Source organism: Carassius gibelio, chromosome B3 (genome assembly GCF_023724105.1).
Source record: "Carassius gibelio isolate Cgi1373 ecotype wild population from Czech Republic chromosome B3, carGib1.2-hapl.c, whole genome shotgun sequence".
Classification (NCBI taxonomy): Eukaryota; Metazoa; Chordata; class Actinopteri; order Cypriniformes; family Cyprinidae; genus Carassius; species Carassius gibelio.
The window spans coordinates 52,696,470-52,717,640 of NC_068398.1; the positions used below are offsets into that span (position 1 = coordinate 52,696,470).

Sequence of the window (21,171 nt, forward strand, 5' to 3'; positions counted from 1 at the left end):
GCCACAGATTAATGAATGTATGGGAAACCCTGCATAGGCTTCCATTCAAATTTAATTGTTGATATCAAGAATTGCTTTCTTACTAGTTGAAATTCCGACTTCACATATCAGAAATACAATTCTTACTAGTAAAGACCTTTATTTTTGATATCAGTAATCACATGGTTACTAGTACAGACGTCTATTCTTGATATCAACAATTTAATTCTTGATATCAACAATTGAATTCTTGATATCAACAATTTAATTGTCACTAGTGACAATGTTCATTTCTGATATCATGAATATAAGTGTTACTAGTAAGAAAGCCATTTTAGATATCAGAAATTACCCTCCCAATTGTTGATATCAGAACTACATTTTCAGATATCAAAAATTAACATTGTCACTAGTAACAATTAAATTTTTGATATCAAGAATTAACATTTCAACTAGTAACAACTAAATTGTTGATATCAAGAATTCACATTTTTACTAGTAAAAATGTCATTGTTGATATCAAAAATTATATTTCTACTATTAAGAAATACAAAGCTGATATGTGAATTTAGAATTGTAACTAGTAACAAATGCATTTTGATATCTGTAATAGTTTTGGCGCCATTTTAACATTTAAACATGTCAATTGTTGATATCAACAATTGAATTCTTGATAACAACAATTGAATTCTTGATATCAACAATTGAATTCTTGATATCAACAATTACATTTCCACTAGTAACGAAACGTATTCTTGATATCAACAATGACGTCATCACTCGCAGAAATGCGTTTATCATATCAACAATGAAATTACAACTAGTAATACACTTAATTCTTGATATCAGTAACTTAATTCTTACATGTTAAAATTGCATTTTCACTAGTAAAAATTGTAATTTAAGATATCATTAATTCCTTTTTGGATATGTGCATATCAATGAACCCCTTTTTGGATATGTGCATAATTTAATGACGAGTCCAACCCTTTATGAATGTTTATGGCGGATAGACGACAAGGTAAAGAGTCCAACAGAGAATGGCCACATTCGATTGCCCTCATGAAAATAAAACGCTCCTGTAGGCTATTTTTAATAATTATTTTGTTTTTATTTTGGCACAGGTTATTTAATTCCGCCTACCAACGTCTGGTAGTGTTAAACAATAATATAAAAAGACATTGCTGTTTTGTTGTATCCTGTGGCGCAGATGGTAAAGCACGCACCAGTTATTTTTTTGACTTGACGGACCCGGTTCGATTCCACCTTTTGCCGAGTTCTTTCTTCACCCTTTTCACGTCCCCTATCACATCGAAAGGCATATATTTTCAATAAAACTCAACGAAATTATCGAAAAGTGGAAAATAACGTGGATATTGTGTAATGCTAGGGCTAGTTGTAGGTGCGGTGTCCATTTAATCATTTGTAAATAAAAATTATAATTTACACTCAATATGTTATTATTGTAGCCTATAGTGTTTTATAATGTAGCCTACTACAATAATGAGGTCCACATATTGGTCACTACTTGCACTATGTAGCACAAACAGCATCAAACTACTATTACTGTAAGGAAATACTCATATTATTAAATAGGGTAAATACAATCTATTGCCAATAAAATATGCTATTTTCACTTAGTGTAAATATAATTCATTGTATTTAAATAGCCCCTGCCAAAATCAAATTCTAAACTATCAGCCAATTTCAAGTGGAAGATGAAGGCTGTGATATTACGTTTAGATGGATTACCACTAGAGGGAACCAGATTGTTAGGATTTATTTAATAGAAATAAATGCAATAAATGTCAATAACCGTAGTGTAACAACAGTAGTTTAACATTATTAGTGTGCATAGAAATATGTTTAATGCTTGTAGATCATTTACCCCAATAAAACAAACTTGATTAAATATACAGTATCTCACAGAAGTGAGTACACCCCTCACATTTTTGTAAATATTTTATTGTACGTTTTCATGTGACAACACTGAAGAAATGACACTTTGCTACAATGTAAAGTAGTGAGTGTACAGCTTGTATAACAGTGTAAATTTATTTATCATTCCTCTTGTCCACCGATGCTTCAAGAACCGGACAACATGTTATATAAAAATAATTCCTATTAGGACACGACTCATTCATGTAGCCAACGATGTTCCAAATAATAATAATAATAATAATAAAGTCCAGTAAAATGTTTGTATGATGCATTATTACCTGTTATATTTTTCCTTTTGGTTGTATTTTTTTATTTGATGTAGGCTATTAGAAGAAAGTGTAATAAAACCAAAAATAAAACCCTGAACAAACGACTTGAAGTTATTTTTTTAAACTAAATGAATGCCTTGTTCATTTTTCCTTTTAATTATCCAAAGGACTTGGTAGCCAAAAAAATAAAGAAACAGCATCGATTTACAAAAATGAATCCAGCCGTAATATAATTTTCAAGTTTCAACAAAACAAATAAATAAAGGAGGAGCCGTTTCTTCACGTGGACGTTATTCTCCCATCTTTGGCCAATGCTGACGCTAGAACGAGGGGTGTCGGAAAATCTCATTAATATTCACAATCTCCTTTATTTTTGATATCAGTAATCACGTGGTTACTAGTACAGACGTCGATTCTTGATATCAACAATTTAATTGTTGATATCAACAATTTAATTGTCACTAGTAACAATGTTAATTCTTGATATCAACAATTCGATTTTCACTAGTTATAATGTTGATTCTTGATATCAGGAATTAGATTTCTACAAGTAACAATTGCTATTTTTGATATCAACAATTCAATTTCCACTAGTAAAAATGTTAATTCTTGATTATCAATAATTAAATTTCCACTAGTAACAATGTAAATTTTTGATATCAGGAATTAGATTTCTACTAGTAACAATTGCTATTTTTGATATAAACAATTAAATTTCCACTAGTAACAATTTTAATTCTTGATATCAGGAATTGTATTTTCACTAGTTAAATGTCACCATAGGCTTCCATTCAAATTTAATTGTTGATATCAAGAATTGCTTTCTTACTAGTTGAAATTCCGACTTCACATATCAGAAATACAATTCTTACTAGTAAAGACTATGGAAAGCCGTTTTAACATTTAAAAGCTAGACTGGATGTGTGTTGCAGATATCTGTATTTCAGTTTTGCCTCGTCAAAAAGAACATTTCAGATATCCGCAACTACATTCTTCCTATCCATAATTGTAATTTCAGATATCCTTAAAGATATTATTCCTAGGACAAATGACATCACTTTCACCATTCATTTGTATGGGGTTTATAATTACAGATATCTACAATTCAGTTGCAGATATCCACTTTGTGAATTACGGATATCTGTAACTGAATTGTAGATATCTGTAATTCCAGTTTGAGATATCTACAATTTGATTCTGACTAGTCATAACTCCAGTTCAAGATATCTTTAATTCAAGTCAATTCAAGATATCTACATGTTCCTTTTCAGATATCTTAAATTAAGTTTTGACTAGGCGAAATGACGTTGTAGATATCTGTAACTGGAATTATGACTAATCAAAATGGCATTGTAGATATCTCAAACTGGAGTTAGGGATAGTCATAATTTAATTGTAGATATCTATTATCAAGTTATAGATATCTTGAAATGAAATTTGATTAGAGATATCTGAAATTTGAGATATCTGTAATTTTTATTCAGCCTAGTCAAAATGTAATTACAGATATCTTGAATTAGAGTTTTGACTAGGCGAAATGACGTTGCAGATATCTTTATGCAAATTAGGCTCGCATCGCACTTTAGGCGGGAGCAGAGCGTGTTGTTCTAATCATTCAAATTGCACCTGCTAACTTGTAATTAGCACTGATTAGCACCATGTCGGAGCAGCCAGCTGGCGAAGCAATTTTTAATCGTCTTTTTAATGCTGCAGCCCGTGCAAGACAGGAGCTGGCGGCGAGTAATGATTCAACCTTACTTTCCACAACAAGACGACTATTTCGCCGGCGAATACATCGTGTTCGAGGTATTTGTTTCTTTTTTAACATCATATTTGCTAATGTGCTATCAGAAGTTCGGGGTAGTTGTTTAATAACTTAAAGCAAAACAGTTGCCAAAATGCATTATAGGGTCTTTGTGTGAATGTACTGGAGTCAAACGTTCATTTAAAATGATATTGACGACAAAAACTGTACTTTTAAGATTAACTGTCTTCACGGTCTAATGACTTTTTGAATGGGTTCGCTAGGGGCTAGAACTACTGCAAATACACATTAAATGGCTATTTTTTTCAAATATCAAGAAGGCTCGACACAACATGACACTTTGCTTGTAGTATTATAAGGGTCCCTACACATGAACTCGAGTATGGAAAACATTGTTCGTGTACAACGAGTTTGCCTAAAAGACGTTTTTTTTGTTAGCACAGTATGTGGCTACCCCACGTTTTTTTTTTTTTTTTTACAGAATACAGAACCATGGACGTGGGGATACAGAGAAAAGGAAAAACTAAAGATTACATTTATAAAACGTAAAGCTTTTTTATTGGAGGGGATTTTTTTTGAAGTGATGACAATAATAACTGTAAATCATAAGATATATATATTAGTTATAGTTGAGGGACATTCATATTCAAATAGTCTTTGTAAGCTTAATTTAGTTCTGTTTTGATGCATTTAAACCATATAGTTCAATAACATCTTCATAAGAATAAAAGTCTCCCCTATTGTTTGAGTCTGAAACAAAAAAAATTGTGTTTAAAGATCAGCTTCCATGACATGATAACATGGAAAGTTTCATAAATAGTCTTGTACATTTAAAATCACAAGAATATCATGCATGTCAGCATCATTATTAAAGTGTATTAGTGTGAATCTCTCTCATAAATAGGCGCACAGGAACATTTTAACCAAGAATCACTGCTGACCATTATGTATTTGTGTTTTACAGAAGGATCTGGTGGCCGCAGAGAAAACCCTATTTGGCAAGCAAAACTTTTCCTCCTTCCAGGGCCAGATAATGGTTTTCTGCCCCCCACAATAGAACTTGAGGAACTGGCTAAACATGGATTAGGTAAACATGAGATTGAAGCAGATAAGAATTGTTTTATTTACTTTTACACCTTATTATCTAACCTTCTTGCAAAGAAAGCTATGGAATGAGCTGCTTTGGATTTTATGTTCGCTTGAGCCTGTATGGTCCGATTTGTTATACTGTGTCTATATTGGGAAATTGGGAATTGGGAAACTATTAATACACTTAGCATTTGTTTTAAAGAAATATTGCAGAGAAGTTTACTCTTTGATGCGTTTCCATGTTGCCATTTTAATAGTTACACCTATGCAACACTTTCTCATGCCAAGGCGTCACTTTGAAAGTGTCCAGGAATACCTCCCAATGAATCCTTTTGCATCAGCTATCTGAAGTTAGTCAATGGTGGTTATGGTTAGTGTGAGGATCTGGGTGGTGCATTCAGACCGTAAGCTACACCGTATATTGTATGTTAATGTTCTTTCACATATGGTCAAATGTGTGATTGCCGTGTGAGTGAGACCAGGCTCTTTCTTCTGTCATATGCAATTTTCTTAGGAGTGTAGGGTTCGTTTAGTTTCAAAGCTGTAAACTTAGTAGAAACACAAATGATTTTAGGTTAACTGTGGTAGTCACACATATCTACTTTTTGGGTTTGGCAACACTGTGGTTTATGTCTGAAAATATGAGTCCTGAAAGATCTTGTAGCAACTAATGAATGTTACTTTGCCACTAGGAACCGATTATACTGATGTTTACACTTCCATTCTTAGGAAAACCTGTGCACGAGTCAATGGAGGCCGGACGAACCAACTCAAAGATTGGGTTAAACTGGAGTTTATCTGAATTAAACAACTTTGTTTGCCAAAGCTACCCTCGCATCAGTTTAAATTTGGTAGGCTTTGAATTGGCAAGGACAGGCAAAGGACGCAAGATCCAGAAATTGCAAGTTAGTTCTGTGAAGGAACTTAAAGCTGTTGTTGGCAAAAGCAGGCTTTACATCGTGCCACGAGCCACTGTGTTGCACGTATGGAATTATACACAGGGATTTATATCATACTACAATCATATAAATGTGTTCTCTGTAATGTCTATACCTATAACTGAAGTTACCCTCTCTATGGTCAGGTAACATCACCACCCTCTGCCATGTCCCTGAATTCATTCCCACCACTCGCAGCTCCAGCAGTAGATGAGACCTCACAAGTGGTTTCAGATCAGGTCCATTTTATGTCCACTATGAATTTTGTAGTGATGTGTGTGTGTGTGTGTGTGTGTATATGTATATGTATATGTATATGTATATATGTATATGTATAAAAAACATTTAAAAGCTAGACTGGATGTGTATATGTGTGTAATTTTTCTACCTATGGATATTTTCTAATGTTGTATTTTGTTTCCACTATGAGTGTGTGTTCTCTTGCTGAAGGTGAAATCATTTGGATTTTCTGTGTACTACCAGGTGGCATCCACATCCTCTGCCATATCCATAAATTCATTCCCACCACTCTCAATTGCTCCGGTACAAGATGAGACCACGCCTGTGGCTGAGAGTACCCAAGCTCAAAGTGTGGTTGCAAATCAGGTAACCAATTTTGACACTGTATAGAATAGTATTTATTAATTTTATGTGCCTGTAGCCTACTATTTAATGGTGATTTGTGAGCAATGCCTTTTTTATTTTATTTATTCATTTTATTTTATTTTTTGCTTTAGGCTCTTCAAGAATGGCGAGCAATACGTGCCCAGCAAGACCAGGAGTATAATACAAGTTTGTTGGTGGATCAGGAGAAGGTAATGCTTCCATGCTTCCAAGTTTTATGTATGGTTTACGTTCTCTTACATAATGCATGTGTACATTTTAATGTGGTATTTTAATAGGAGAGGAAGAAACTAGTCTATCAGGCTTGTGAGGAAAGATGTCAAAAGGTTTGTCTATAATAAATTAGTTTGATAAACTAGCGGAAGGGGTTTTTTTTTTTTTTTTTTTTTTTTTTTAAATGAGATCACATTTCAGGCTATTGAGGCAAGACGTCAGCGAATGTCTGCATGTGAGGAACCCTCAGATGGGGTGTTGATCAAATTTAAATATCCAAATGGACACACCAATATGAGGAAATTCCGTTTGTCAGAGCCAATCCAGGTGATGTGTGTTCAGCTTAAGAAAATATCAAGTGTCTTCTCAGTGGTTCAATGGGTTGTAAAACTTGACTTTCACATCTTTTTATATCTTGTTTGACTTTGTGGGACAAGATGATATTGCCAGTGAAATCTTTGTGGTGCAAGAAGCTGCATCATCAAGATCAGTTGAGAGTAGTTCCTCTGGGTCAATAATGGATCATGGCATTAAAGCATCCTCAACTCTATATGTGCTTTGGTTTTCAAATAAGGATGTACAGGTAAATGTGTTGCATTTTTATTTCCTGACTCGAATGAAAACTGAATGTGTTTTGATTTGTGCAAGCTCATGTATTATGCATGTTTGTCTTCAGGAAATTCTCTCAGATCAACCAAATGGAGCTTATGCCCTACACCATACATCTCACGGTCAGTCATCACTGTCTGAGACCTCCACCCAGCCAAGTCTCTCTGAGCCCCCCACCCGCCCTCTGCTGCCTGAGCCCTCCACCCGCCCTCTGCTGCCTGAGCCCTCCACCCAGCCACCGCTCACTCTGTTCTCACAACCACAAGAAATCCTGACTCTTTATGATGAACCATCACTCTCTCCTTCATCTGTCCAAGAACCAATCATTATTCTTGATGAACAAGATGAGTCGGTTTCACAAAATCAGCCTCCTGTATCAACACATCACCTCGGAGGACCTGTGGATGAGTGAGTTTTTCTCATTAACTTGATTTTATATTTTTCTAGTGTATGTAGATGTTTCATTTTCTATATCATTTTATATTTAATCAGGTGGTTAAAATTAAAATGCATGAACTTCTTTGTTTGCAGGATTGATCTACAGACCATATTGAAAAAAATGGTCAGCAAAGTTGATGGGAGATTCTGTCCAACAAGCAACCAAATAAATGTGTGCAGGGATAATGTATTACTTTGTAGCCTGCGGGCATTCAAGCGTAGGTTCTGTGGATGAAGATGACAATGGTGAAGGGGCAGTTGATGAAGGCGGCCCGACAAGAGAGTACCTAAGGCTGTTGATGAGGGCCGTCCACCAGTCAAATATCTTTGAGGGACACGAGAAAGACCGGCAGTTGTCTCTTGATACTCAAGGTAGGGAAGCCCAAATTCTTAGGACTGTACTCCTTCAACTGGCACAATTCTAGAAATGTACATCACTGAAACATGATTGCTCCCTTATTTCTCCTGTCTGATTTGTTTATTCTGTATGTTTTATGTATTGGGCAGGTTTCTTCATGTGTTTGTCTGTATCGTCTTTTGTTTAGTTATTTTGCCTTAATTTGTTAACTCTTGGTTAGGATTTTTCCATGATTCTTCATTTCTTTAATGTACTGAATCACCTTTTTGAAACATGTTTTGAAATGTGCAATAAAAAGTTATTTGTAGTAGCACTAATATGAATCATAGCATTTTAAGGTGTTAAATTAACAAGCATTACAGCAGAGCAAGATTTTACTGTTATTTCTTTCATTTTAGCTTTGCAGACTAAACTGTACATGTGGGTGGCAAAAATGATTGCTGTGTGTGTGGTCCATGGAGGAGTCGGTCCACATTTCTTTTCCGAAAGACTTTTCAATCAAATCTGTGGGATACCAACACCACCGGCCAGGGTGGATGAAGTTTGTGACCATGCTTTCAGGGAACAGTTAATAAAAGTAAGCAGGAGAAAGTTGTTATACATTGAATGTACAGTACAGTGACACAGCCTTATTTTCTATTATTTATGAATCGCTTCAAACGTGTTCATGTTACCTGTGTCACTTGGCCTTCAGCCTCGTGTCTGCGGCTGAACCACAGCCGTGAGGATATCCATGAACATTCTCATGAACACGAGTGCTTTATTGCTTAAACATCTAATTTATATAGGGAAGGTATCTTTACAAGCCACTCACTATTTTTTTTTTTTTTTTTTTTCCTCTGTCTGTCTTTTTTAGATACAGGAAGCAACAACAGTCCGAGAGGCGAACAGCGTAATTGCAGAGGCAGCAGATATTCTCAGCATTATAGGTGCCTTAAGACATGTGTCCAGCCTGGAGGAGAAGGACTCCCTTGTCCAGTCAGCTGCAGACTTCTTCATCAATGGAAGATTGGCGACTGCCCTGGACCAGTAAGTGCCTCACCTCTCTTACCTGTCTGAAAAATGAAACCGTCATTTGCCCAGGACGATTCACACATTCTAAAATGTTTTTATAGGTTTGTTGAGGGGTTAAAAACACTTGGTTTACTGGAGGAGCTGAGGAAGAATCCAGCAGTGTTCTACAACATGTTTGTCAGTGAGGAGATTCCACTGCAGGCGAAGGACCTATGCACTTTATTTGATGTGGACTTCTCTGTGCAAGGCAGCAACAGGAGAGACCGAGAAAACATGACAATATGCTTTTGGCGTGACTGGTTAATTGATATTGAAGGTATGCTATTTATTGTACAAGTTATAATAACAGACTTCATAAATATCATTATTAGTGGTCCTTATGTTGTCCTGGTTGGCAGGAAAATAAATGCTGAAAATGCCATAGTTGAAGTGACATTGTGAAGTCTGGTTGTTTGAACGTGGGTAGCTCCCTTAAACTTGTTCATATTGTGTTGTAATATTTTACCAAAAATGTACTTGACTGAGGCTTTTGTGGTCCTCTGTCAGCGTGCAAATTGCTCCAAAGTAACGCATTCAAAAGGTTAGGGCTAGACGTTATGGCCTTAACATAAAATCAACATGCGTGTTTCTCACCACTTTCTTGTGTTACAGAAGGAGAATGCAGTCCAGTCACCCTAGAGAAGGTATTGGAGTTTACATCTGGAGCTTCAACAGTGCCTCCACTGGGATTTCCACACCGTCCACAAATTCAGTTCCTTCATGAGGGCAACAGAATCTTCCCAGAAGCAAATACTTGTATTCTTGTACTCCGCCTGCCACTGCACTCTTCCTATGAAGCCTTCAAACAACACATGATTGAGGGAATTTTGCAAGCTCCAACCTTTGGACTTGCATGATGTCACTGTGTGTAAAACGTATTAATGGAAATTCAGTTTTCACTTGAGCTATGTTTCTGCTTGAAAGTTATTGAACAGAATGCTGTTGAAGCAAGTCACTTCAACAAAAAATTTAGGTGCAGTAATCCTGTTCATTTTGCGTGAGTAACAGTTCGATTCAGTTGATGGCGGTTATTCAATATTGAGCTTTTTGAGCTAGCTCAAACTTGTGTAGTTTTTTTTTTTATTATTATTATTTTTAAGTTATGTTTATCTTATTTGTTTTGAAAATGTATTTTTTTTTTTTCTTTAGATTTTACGAGACACATATTGGGCTTATAGTTCATGGTTACTATGATGACACTGAGGTTGATCTAATGAATTAGATATCCTTTATTAACCAACTGTAAGAAATTATTGGGCTTATAATTCAGTGAGTTTGAAATCACTCATAACAGCCAGTATGTTTGGTTAATGTACATGTTAATGAATACAGAGAAGGCAAACAAAAAGTCTGGCTGGATGTCAACCTCAACTGCTTATCATAGTAACCTGTCCCCATCACGACTCGGTCTCTGTTCCGATTAGTGGATTGAAGTTAGGGTGTTTTTGGCAGTTAAACCTCTCTCCTCCACTGTTAATCTAAAATTCTCATTCAAGCCATTAAACATTCTATGTTTTTCATACATTACCAGTTTAATCATCTTTTTTATTCATCTTTTCAATCCCCATTCAAAATAGTTGGATCCTTCTCCATTTTTCCAAGGATTCATATTGAATTTTCTTTTTCATGCATTTTTAAATCTTGTCTTTTAACTAATATTCCATTTTACCTTAAGATGTTTACAATTTTTAATACATTAAGAGTTTTGTTCAACATTTTAAATCTCATTCATACTAATTAGATGCTTTTCCACTTTTTCTACAAATTATAACACCACGGGAGTAGAAAGGAACAATACAAATATTGTCAGCCAACAGTACTACAAAAAAAAAACATAACACAGCACCAAAAGTGTGCTAAATCTAGCATACCTGGCATTAGCTCCATCAGCTGCACTGCCCATACCACCTTATTTTAACAGAAAATAAAACTTAATGTCTTTCAGTCCTGGATAATAGATGCAGCCAATTAACTTTTGTCTCTGGGCTTGGAATTGGACTATACCTGTGTTTGCAAAATACGGATAATAGCAGTACAGCAAGCCTGATATTTTAACTTTAGATCAGAAAGGTGTTGGATTGCATTGTGTACAGATGTCTGTTGTTGCTGAGTGAGGATGAGTTGAGGTGGCTCTACATTAACAGCTGGGAACTCTTCCTCATCAAGTGTAGGCAGTGTTTGAATTCCATACTGTGCTAGGATGGCATCAATGTTTTGGTCGCTGTAGGGATTTTCCCCAAAGACATTGTTGACAGCTGTGCTGTCTGTTGCAATGTTTTTGAGCATGCCCTCTGTCCAGAGTTGAGATGGTGTGTGATTATTTTCTGTTTGCAACGGATGGAGGTTACAGGCCTGTCTAAACTGCTCCAGTCTTTTTTGAATCTCAGGAAGATAAACAATATGCAGTGAAAGTCTGTGGACATCATCATCTGGGTTTAGAACCTCTGAATCCTCTAAGGAGTAGAACATAAGGTAAAAGTGCTGCAACACATGCAAAAATACATCACGCCAAAGGCGTTCAATTCTCTGATTGTGAACTGATCGTCCGGTTATGAATCCTCTGTGTTCAAGTCCTTGAACTAGATGCATGAATAAAGCCACAAGGATGTTTTCACCACCATGGTCAGATCTGACTCTTGATGGTAGGGCATAGAGGCATGTTGCTTTCAAAAACTGAGAAAGCACTGTTGTGGCACGATTGTCTGTGCTGCAGTTGAGGTAAGTAATCAGACGGGAGTATCCATCAATTGCACCATGAATCACAAAACCCCATCTAGAAAGGTTGAAAAACAAATATTACTTGAAGATTATAATACCATTGACAGTCGTCTGGAAACAATATAGCTGTAAACTTTTTTTACTTGCTGAAGTTATTTTCAAAATATTAAAAAAGTATGACAAGTATGGTAATAATAACCTTATGAGACGCATGTTCCCATCAATGTGCCACAAACTATTGGGGTAAGGTACATGGTAAACACGTCTTGCAACTGTCTGGCTCCATCTCCTTGCAGCAGCAGTAGGATTGACCCGTGTCAACATCTCACGCACCCTGGACCGTGTAACAAGCACACCCTGTGCACGCAACAGGGCTCTTATCATCTGCAACAGATTTGTCAAAATATCTAAATTGGCATGATATTCACAAAACAATAGCACACAAATGTGAATTAAATACAGCCTAAAGATGAAGAGCTCCAATTACCTCATTTCCAGAATTAGGATATTGGCTCTGAAGTTGCCTCACATGTTGTTCTAGTTCACCATCATCTATTGCAGACAGCATACTTCTAAAAGGGATACCCAACAACTTTGACTTCTTGTACAAAAATGATGAGGAGCATCCCAGTATTTCAGCAGTTTTTGAAATTGTATGGCCTTGCTTCAGCAGAAATTCAATGTGTTCTCTGGTAACATCAATGGCTCTTCTCCCTACAAAAAGAAAAAGTCAACTAAGTTTAAGCGTTTAAGCAGCATTGGACTGTTTATTTTTTAACAGTGGTGTAAGACCAACACATTTAATGATTGCACAAATAAGCAAATATTAATAAATATAAAGAATTATTTCTAATTAGTATAGCCATAAATGCGCGGCGCCGTTGTTTTATCCATTAAGCACAAATAAAAGACTGACAACGCCAAATGTTCAGTTTTCTGAGAATATATTTCACATAGGCTATATAAGTGTGGCAATACATTATATAACAATTATATTAATGCTAATTATAAAAATAACAATAGAGTTGCTTAATGCAAGTAAATGGTGGTCTAATTATTTTATGGTTTCTATACTGTTTATGGCAGAAGAATATATGATAATTTAACATGGCCCATGTTAAATGATCATATATTCTTCTATATAAAAAAGTTAGTAAATGGACTTAAACATAAAAAAAAAGTAGTGGTCTGTGTTTAAACATTCCGCGCAAAGTAAAGCATTCACGTGTTCCTCTGAAAACCATAGATGTTAAAAACGGCCGGACTTCCCCTTTAATGTTAATGCATATGATAAAACATGAATATAGTGATAGACTCACCTGAACTAATGCGCCTGACAGAGAAACGTCTCTCTTCCCCAGCATGGAAATGTGCGTCTATTAGAGTTTTCAGTTGAGCCAAACTGCTTTTGAGTTCATTGTTTGTGTCTGGTGATAGCAAATGCTCAATTCTTCCGAGATTTCTTTCACAGTTTTCAATAGAACGACGTTCTCTCTCTCCACAAATCCCCTGTGTGAGGGCTCGTTGAATTTCATGCCATTTTCTGGTGTTTTTTTCGATTACAGCCAACGCCATGACTGCTTCTTTCTTCTTCTGTTCATATAAATAAGGAAATGATCCCCTTCCCATTTAAGGGAAATTGCGTATTTATGGATATCTAAAATAGAGCAACGTCATGCACAAAAATTTACACTAGTGATAATGACGTTTGAGATATCTTTAACTTTAATTCTGCCTAGGCAAAACTGAATTACAGATATCTGCAATTGTCATTTAAGATGTGTGACGAGTTAAATGTCGTTTTCAATGACGTCATTGCAGATATCTGTAATTCAGTTTTGCCTAGTCAAAACTGCATTATAGATATCTCTATCGGTCGTTTCGACTAGTCACAATTACGTTACAGATATCTTGAATTAAAATTCCAACTATCCAAAATGTAATTACGACTAGTCAGAAAGACGTTGGTGATATCTACAATGTTAATTCCGGATAGTCAAACTTAACTTTTAAATGTTAAAATGGCTTGCGATAAAAGACCTTTATTTTTGATATCAGTAATCACATGGTTACTAGTACCGACGTCGATTCATGATATCAACAATTTAATTGTTGATATCAACAATTGAATTCTTGATATCAACAATTACATTTCCACTAGTAACGACACGTATTCTTGATATCAAAAATGACGTCATCAGAAATGCAGAAATGCGTTTATCATATCAAAAATGAAATTACAACTAGTAATACACATAATTCTTGATATCTTTATCTTAATTGTTACATGTTAAAATTACATTTTCACTATTAAAATTTTTTATTTTAGATATCATGAATTCCTTTTTGGATATGTGCATATCAATGAACTTATTTTTGGATATGTGCATAATTTAATGACGAGTGCAACCCTTTAGGAATGTTTATTGCTGATAGACGACAAAATAAAGAGCCCAAAAGAGAATGGGCACATTCGATTGCCCTCTCATGAAAATAAAACGCTCCTGTAGGCTGTCTTTAATAATTATTTTTATTTTATTTTGACAGAGGCTATTTAACTCCGCCTACCAACGTTAGGTAGTGTTTCTCAAAACTGCAAAAAGACGTTTGTAGCCTGTCGATTACTGTGGTGCAGATGGTAGAGCGCAAAGCAATCGCTTTTGGAGGCGACAGATCCGGGTTCGATTCCGCCTTCTGCCGAGTTCTTTCTTCACCCTTTTCACGTCCCCTATCACATCGAAAGGCAAATATTTTCAATGAAACTCAACGAGATTATCGAAAAGTGGAAAATAACGTGGATATTTTGTAATGCTAGGGCTAGTTGTAGGGGCAGTGTCCATTTAATCATTTGTAAATAAAAATTATAATTTACACTCAATAGGCTATCATATTATTGTAGCCTATACTGTTTTATAATGTGGCCTACAACAATAATGAGGTGCACCAACTTGCACTACTTGCACTAAGTAGCATGAACAGCATCAAACTATTACTGTAAGAAAATACTCATATTTATTAAAAAGTGTAAATAGAATCTGTTGCTTATAAAATATGCTATTTTCACTTAGTGTAAATATAATTCATTGTATTCAAATAGCCCCTGCCAAAATCAAATTCCAAACTATCAGCCAATTCAACTGGAAGATTAAGGCTGTGGTATTAAGTTTTCAGATTATAAGGATTCTTCTAAGCCTTTTTCAGTTTTATTTACATTTACATTTAATAATTTAGCAGACACTTTTATCCAAAGTGACTTACAAATGAGAACAATAGAAGCAGTCAGGTGTACAAGCGAACAACAACAGTATACAAGTGCCATGACAAGTCTCAGTTAGTCTAGTACAGAACGCATAGACAGGTTTTTTTTTGTTTATATTAAATATGAAAAGAAAGAAAAGTGCTAGTATTAGTTGGTTAAGTGCTGGCGAAAAAGATGAGTCTTAAGATGTTTCATGAAGATGAGTAAAAACTCAGCTGTACGAATTGAGATTGGGAGGTCATTCCACCAGCTGGGCACAGTCCAGGAAAAGGTCAGTGAGAGCGATTTTGAACTTGGCACCACAAGGCGTCGTTCACTTGCAGAGTGCAAACTTCTGGAGGGCACATATGATTTAACCAGATTTAACCAGAGTTTAGGTATGTTGGTGTCGTGCCAGTGGTCGTCTTGTAGGAAAGCATCAGTACCTTGTATTTGATGCGAGCGGCTACTGGTAGCCAGTGTAACTTGATGAGGAGAGGAGTAACGTCAGCTTTTTTTGACTCATTAAAGACAACCCTTTCTGCTGCATTCTGGATCAGTTGCAAAGGCTTGATAGTACATGCAGGAAGAGCCAGGAGAGCATTACAATAGTCCAGTCTGGAGAGAACAAGAGCTTGGACAAGAAGTTGGGTGGCTTGCTCTGACAGGAAGGGTCTAATCTTCCTAATGTTGTATAAGGCAAATCTGCAGGACCGGCTCGTTGTAGCAATGTGGTCTGTGAAGTTTAACTGATGATCCATCATAATTCATAGGTTTCTGGCTGAATTGAAAATAAATGCAATAAATGTGTATATCCGTAGTGTAGCGACAGTAGTTTAATATTATTGGTGTGCATAGAAATATGTTTAAAGCTTGTAGATAATTTACCCCAATAAAACAAACTTGATTAAATATACAGTATCTCACAGAAGTGAGTACACTCCTCACATTTGTGTAAACGTTTTATTATACCTTTTCATGTGACAACACTGAAGAAATTACACTTTGCTACAATTTAAAGTAGTGAGTGTACAGCTTGTATAACAGTGTAAATGTACTCTGCCCTCAAAATAACTCAACACATACCCATTAATAAAGCGCTGGCCACAAAAGTGAGTACACCCCTAAGTGAAAATGTTCAAATTGGGCCCATTAGCCATTTTCTCTCCCTGGTGTCATGTGACTCGTTAGTGTTTCAAGATCTCAGGTGTGAATGGGGAGCAGGTGTGTTAATCTGGTGTTATAGCTCTCACTCTCTCATACTGGTCACTGGAAGTTCAACACGACACCTCATTGCAAAGAACTCTCTGAGGATCTGAAAAAAAGAATTGTTGCTCTACATAAAGATGACGTGGGCTATAAGAACATCGCCAAGACACTGAAACTGAGCTGCAGCATGGTGGTTTAACAGGATAGGTTTCACTCAAAACAGGCCTCGCCATGGTCAACCAAAGAAGTTGAGTGCACATGCTCAGCATCATTTCAAGATGTCGTGTTTGGGAAATAGACATATGAGTGCTGCCAGCATTGCTGCAGAGGTTGAAGGGGTGGGGGGTCAGCCTGTCAGTGCTCAGACTGAATCAGATTGGTCTGCAGGGTTGTCGTCCCAGAAGGAAGCCTCTTCTGAAGATGATGCACAAGAAAGCCTGCAAAAAGTTTGCTGAAGACAAGCAGACTAAAGACATAGATTACTGGAACCATGTCCTGTGATCTGATGAGACCAAAATAAACGTATTCCCTTCAGATTAGTGTCAAGCGTGTGGTGGCAACCAGGTGAGGAGTACAAAGACAATGTGTCTTGCCTTCAGTCAAGCATGGTGGTGGAAGTGTCATGGTCTGGGGCTGCATGAGTGCTGCCGGCACTGGGGAGATACAGTTCACTGAGGGAACCATGAATGCCAACATGTAATGTGAAATACTGAAGCAGAGCATGATCCCCTCCCTTTGGAGACTGGGCCACAGGGAAGTATTCCAACAGGATAACAACCCCAAACACACCTTCAAGATGACCACTGCATTGCTAAAGAAGCTGAGGTGAAAGGTGATGGATTGGTCAAGCATGGGCATCGTCAAATGGAAGGTGGAAGAGCACAAGGTCTCTAAGATCTGGAAGAGGACTCCAGTGGCAAAATGTGAAGCTCTGGTGAAATCCAAGCCCAAGGTTTCATGGGCTTTCATAACATTGAAATGGCTGAGACAGACATGAGAAAGAGGTTCAATAGACTTTATCATTCCTCTTGTCCACCGCTGCTTCATAATGCATATTAGGACATGACTCATTCAGGTAGCCAGCGATATTACAAAAAAAAAAAAAAAAAAAGTCCAGTAAAACGTTTGTATGATGCATTATCCCCTTTAATGTTTTTCCTTTTGGTTATTGTTTATTTTTTATTTGATGTATAAGAAGAAAGTGTAATAAAACCAAAAATAAACGCCTGAAAAAACGACATGAAATCACTTTTAAAACTAAATGAATGCCTTGTTTATTTTTCCTTTTAATTATCCGAAGGACTTGGTGGCCAATAAAAAGAAACAGCATCAATTTACTTTTTTACAATTAACAAACAAAAATAATAATAATAATCCAGCCATAATATAATTTTGAAGTTTCAACGAAAAAATAAATTAAATAAAGGAGGAGCCGTTTCTGCACGTGGAAGTTCTTCTCCCATCTTTGGCCAATGCTGACGCTTGAACGAGGGGTGTAGGAAAATCTAATTAATATTCATGATCTCCTTTATTTTTGATATCAGTAATCACGTGGTTACTAGTACAGACGTCGATTCTTGATATCAACAATTTAATTCTTGATATCAACAATTTAATTCTTGATATCAACAATTTATTTGTCACTAGTAACAATGTTAATTCTTGATATCAACAATTCGATTTTCACTAGTTAAAATGTTGATTCTTGATATCAGGAATTAGATTTCTACTAGTAACAACTGCTATTTTTGATATCAACAATTTAATTTCCACTAGTAACAATGTTAATTCTTGATATCAACAATTCAATTTTCACTAGTAACAATGTTAATTCTTGATATCAACAATTCAATTTCCACTAGTAACAATGTTAATTCTTGATATCAGGAATTGTATTTTCACTAGTTAAATGTCACCATAGGCTTCCATTCAAATTTAATTGTTGATATCAATAATTACTTTCTTACTAGTTGAAATTCCGATCTCACATATCAGAAATACAATTCTTACTAGTAAAGACCTTTATTTTTGATATCAGTAATCACACGTTACTAGTACCGACGTCAATTCTTGATATCAACAATTACATTTCCACTAGTAACGACACGTATTCTTGTTATCAAAAATGACGTCATCAGAAATGCAGAAATGCGTTTATCATATCAAAAATGAAATTACAACTAGTAATACACATAATTCTTGATATCTTTAACTTAATTGTTACATGCTAAAATTACATTTTCACTAGTAAAAATTGTTATTTTAGTTATCATGAATTCCTTTTTGGATATGTGCATAGCAATGAACTCCTTTTTGGATATGTGCATAATTTAATGACGAGTGCAACATTTTATGAATGTTTATGGCGGATAAACTTGAAGATACAGCACACAAAAGAGAATGGGCACATTCGATTGCCCTCTCATGAAAATAAAACGCTCCTGTAGGCTATTTTTAATAATTATTTTGTTTTTATTTTGACAGGGACTATTTAACTCCGCCTACAAACGTAGGGTAGTGTTTGTCAAGGATGCCAAAATACATTATTTTCTATCGTTTTCTGTGGCGCAGATGGTTAAGCGCCAAGCAATTACGTTTTGACGCGACGGACCCGGGTTCGATTCCGCCTTTTGCCGAGCTCTTTCTTTATCCTTTTCACGTCCCGTATCACATCGGAAAGGCATGTATTTTCAATAAAACTCAACGCAATTTTCGAAAAGTGAAAAATAACATGGATATTGTGTAAGGTTAGGGCTAGTTGTAGGAGCTCCGGAAAGTTACCGTTTGGATGGCATTTCATTTCAAATTAAATAGCATTAGTGTGCATTGCATACATTAGAAATACATCGATTAAAATTTGGAACCAGACTTATTACGTTATATTACTTAACATTTATTTAAGACACTTTTTCGATTATATATCGAAAGCAATTTAGAGAGAAATGGCTATGTGGAATCTGTGTACTAGGAATATGTTACTACATTCCAATTCACCCAGTAGCCTATTGCAGGCGGTGTTATGCTAAATAGAGTGTGGTGCTGATGTGCATGTTTCATGTATGAATTATTCAGAATGATTCTTTTAATAAAACATGTTTGTTTTTTTTCTCACCGTCATTGTGAATTGTACCTTGTTTAATCGGTTCTGTGCATTACTATAACTTCAAGGTATTACTGGAACAACTATATAAATTGTGGATGTAATAAAAATAAGTACTTTTCTTTTTCTAGAGTCTTACATTACAGATTGTAGGGATTGTTGGACTGGCTCGCTTTGAGTACACCTCACACGTTTCGTATTTTTATTATACCTTTTCATATGACAGTACTGAAGAAATGACACTTTGCTACAATGTAAAGTAGTGAGTTTACAGCTTGTATAACAGTGTACATATATTTACCATTCCTCTTGTCCACCGATGCTTCAAGAACCGGATAACATGTTATATAAAAAATTATTCCTTTTAGGACACGACTCATTCATGTAGCCAACGATATTCAGAAAAAAAAAAAGTCCAGTAAACCGTTTGTATGATGCATTGTTATCTGTTATATTTTTTCCTTTAGATGTATTTTTTATTTGATGTATAACAAGAAAGTGTAATAAAAACAAAAATAAACACCTGAAAAAGCGACATGAAGTTATTTTAAAAACTAAATTAATGCCTTGTTCACTTTTCCTTTAATTATCTGAAGGACTTGGTGGCCAATAAAAGGAAACAGCATAAAGGAAATTTTTTTTTTTTTTTTTTTACAATTAACAAAATTTTTTACAAATGAATCCAGCCATAATATAATTTTTCAAGTTGCACTGACAAAAATAAATAAAGGAGGAACTTTTTCTGCACATGGACGTTCTTCTGCCATCTTTGGCCAATGCTGAAAAAGGAGGAGTGTCGAAAATCTTATTAATATTCATGATCTCATTACCATAGCTATTCTTACATGTAAAAATGGCATTTCTACATATCTGTAAAAGTATTTTTACTAGTTAAAATGTTATTTAAGATATCAGTAATTCTATTTTCACTAGTTGCAAGGACAATTTCAGATATCTACTGCCTTTGTTGATATCAATAATTACTTTGTTACTAGTAAAAATGTGAATTCTTGATATCAACAATTTAGTTGTTACTAGTTGAAATGTTAATTCTTGATATCAGTAAATGTATTTCAACATGTTACAATTGTTATTTTTGATATCTGAAAAATAATTTCTGATATCATTATAATTTCTGATATCTAAAATGGCTTTCTTACTAGTAACACTTATATTCATGATATCAGAAATGAACATGGTCACTAGTGACAATTAAATTGTTGATATCAAGAATTAAATTGTTGATATCAACAATTCAATTGTTGATATCAAGAATAGATGTCTGTACTAGTAACCATATGATTACTGATATCAAAAATAAAGGTCTTTACTAGTAAGAATTGTATTTCTGATATGTGAAGTCGGAATTTCAACTAGTAAGAAAGCAATTCTTGATATCAACAATTAAATTTAAATGGAAGCCTATGGTGACATTTAACTAGTGAAAATACAATTCCTGATATCAAGAATTAACATTGTTACTAGTGGAAATTTAATTGTTGATATCAAAAATAGCAATTGTTACTAGTAGAAATCTAATTCCTGATATCAAAAATTAAAATTGTTACTAGTGGAAATTGAATTGTTGATATCAAAAATAGCAATTGCTACTAGTAGAAATCTAATTCCT

At 35.2% G+C, this 21,171-nt stretch overlaps 5 protein-coding genes across 6 annotated transcripts in view; 3 read left to right on the forward strand and 2 right to left on the reverse strand.

Moving 5' to 3' along the window:
• The window catches only part of LOC127951933 (gastrula zinc finger protein XlCGF7.1-like), a 201,111-nt gene that overhangs the window by 48,912 nt on the left and 131,028 nt on the right, over positions 1-21,171 (reverse strand). The window lies entirely within an intron of this gene.
• Positions 1-21,171, forward strand: part of LOC127951937 (gastrula zinc finger protein XlCGF7.1-like) — a 201,670-nt gene that overhangs the window by 13,167 nt on the left and 167,332 nt on the right. The window lies entirely within an intron of this gene.
• Positions 3,850-7,702, forward strand: LOC127953097 (uncharacterized). The gene is made up of 8 exons (XM_052551991.1): positions 3,850-3,995; positions 4,919-5,041; positions 5,773-6,026; positions 6,128-6,220; positions 6,465-6,587; positions 6,719-6,824; positions 7,256-7,401; positions 7,508-7,702. Exons 3-8 carry the CDS (start codon positions 5,793-5,795, stop codon positions 7,700-7,702), a joined length of 897 nt encoding a protein of 298 aa, XP_052407951.1. The 5' UTR covers positions 3,850-3,995; positions 4,919-5,041; positions 5,773-5,792.
• Positions 8,051-10,365, forward strand: LOC127953098 (G2/M phase-specific E3 ubiquitin-protein ligase). Its single transcript, XM_052551992.1, has 5 exons — positions 8,051-8,237; positions 8,622-8,800; positions 9,080-9,252; positions 9,339-9,553; positions 9,889-10,365. Exons 1-5 carry the CDS (start codon positions 8,051-8,053, stop codon positions 10,131-10,133), a joined length of 999 nt encoding a protein of 332 aa, XP_052407952.1. The 3' UTR covers positions 10,134-10,365.
• LOC127951934 (uncharacterized) lies at positions 11,210-12,695 on the reverse strand. Its single transcript, XM_052550085.1, has 3 exons — positions 12,482-12,695; positions 12,194-12,378; positions 11,210-12,049 (listed from the first exon to the last, which is right to left on the reverse strand). Exons 1-3 carry the CDS (start codon positions 12,560-12,562, stop codon positions 11,275-11,277), a joined length of 1,041 nt encoding a protein of 346 aa, XP_052406045.1. The 5' UTR covers positions 12,563-12,695; the 3' UTR covers positions 11,210-11,274.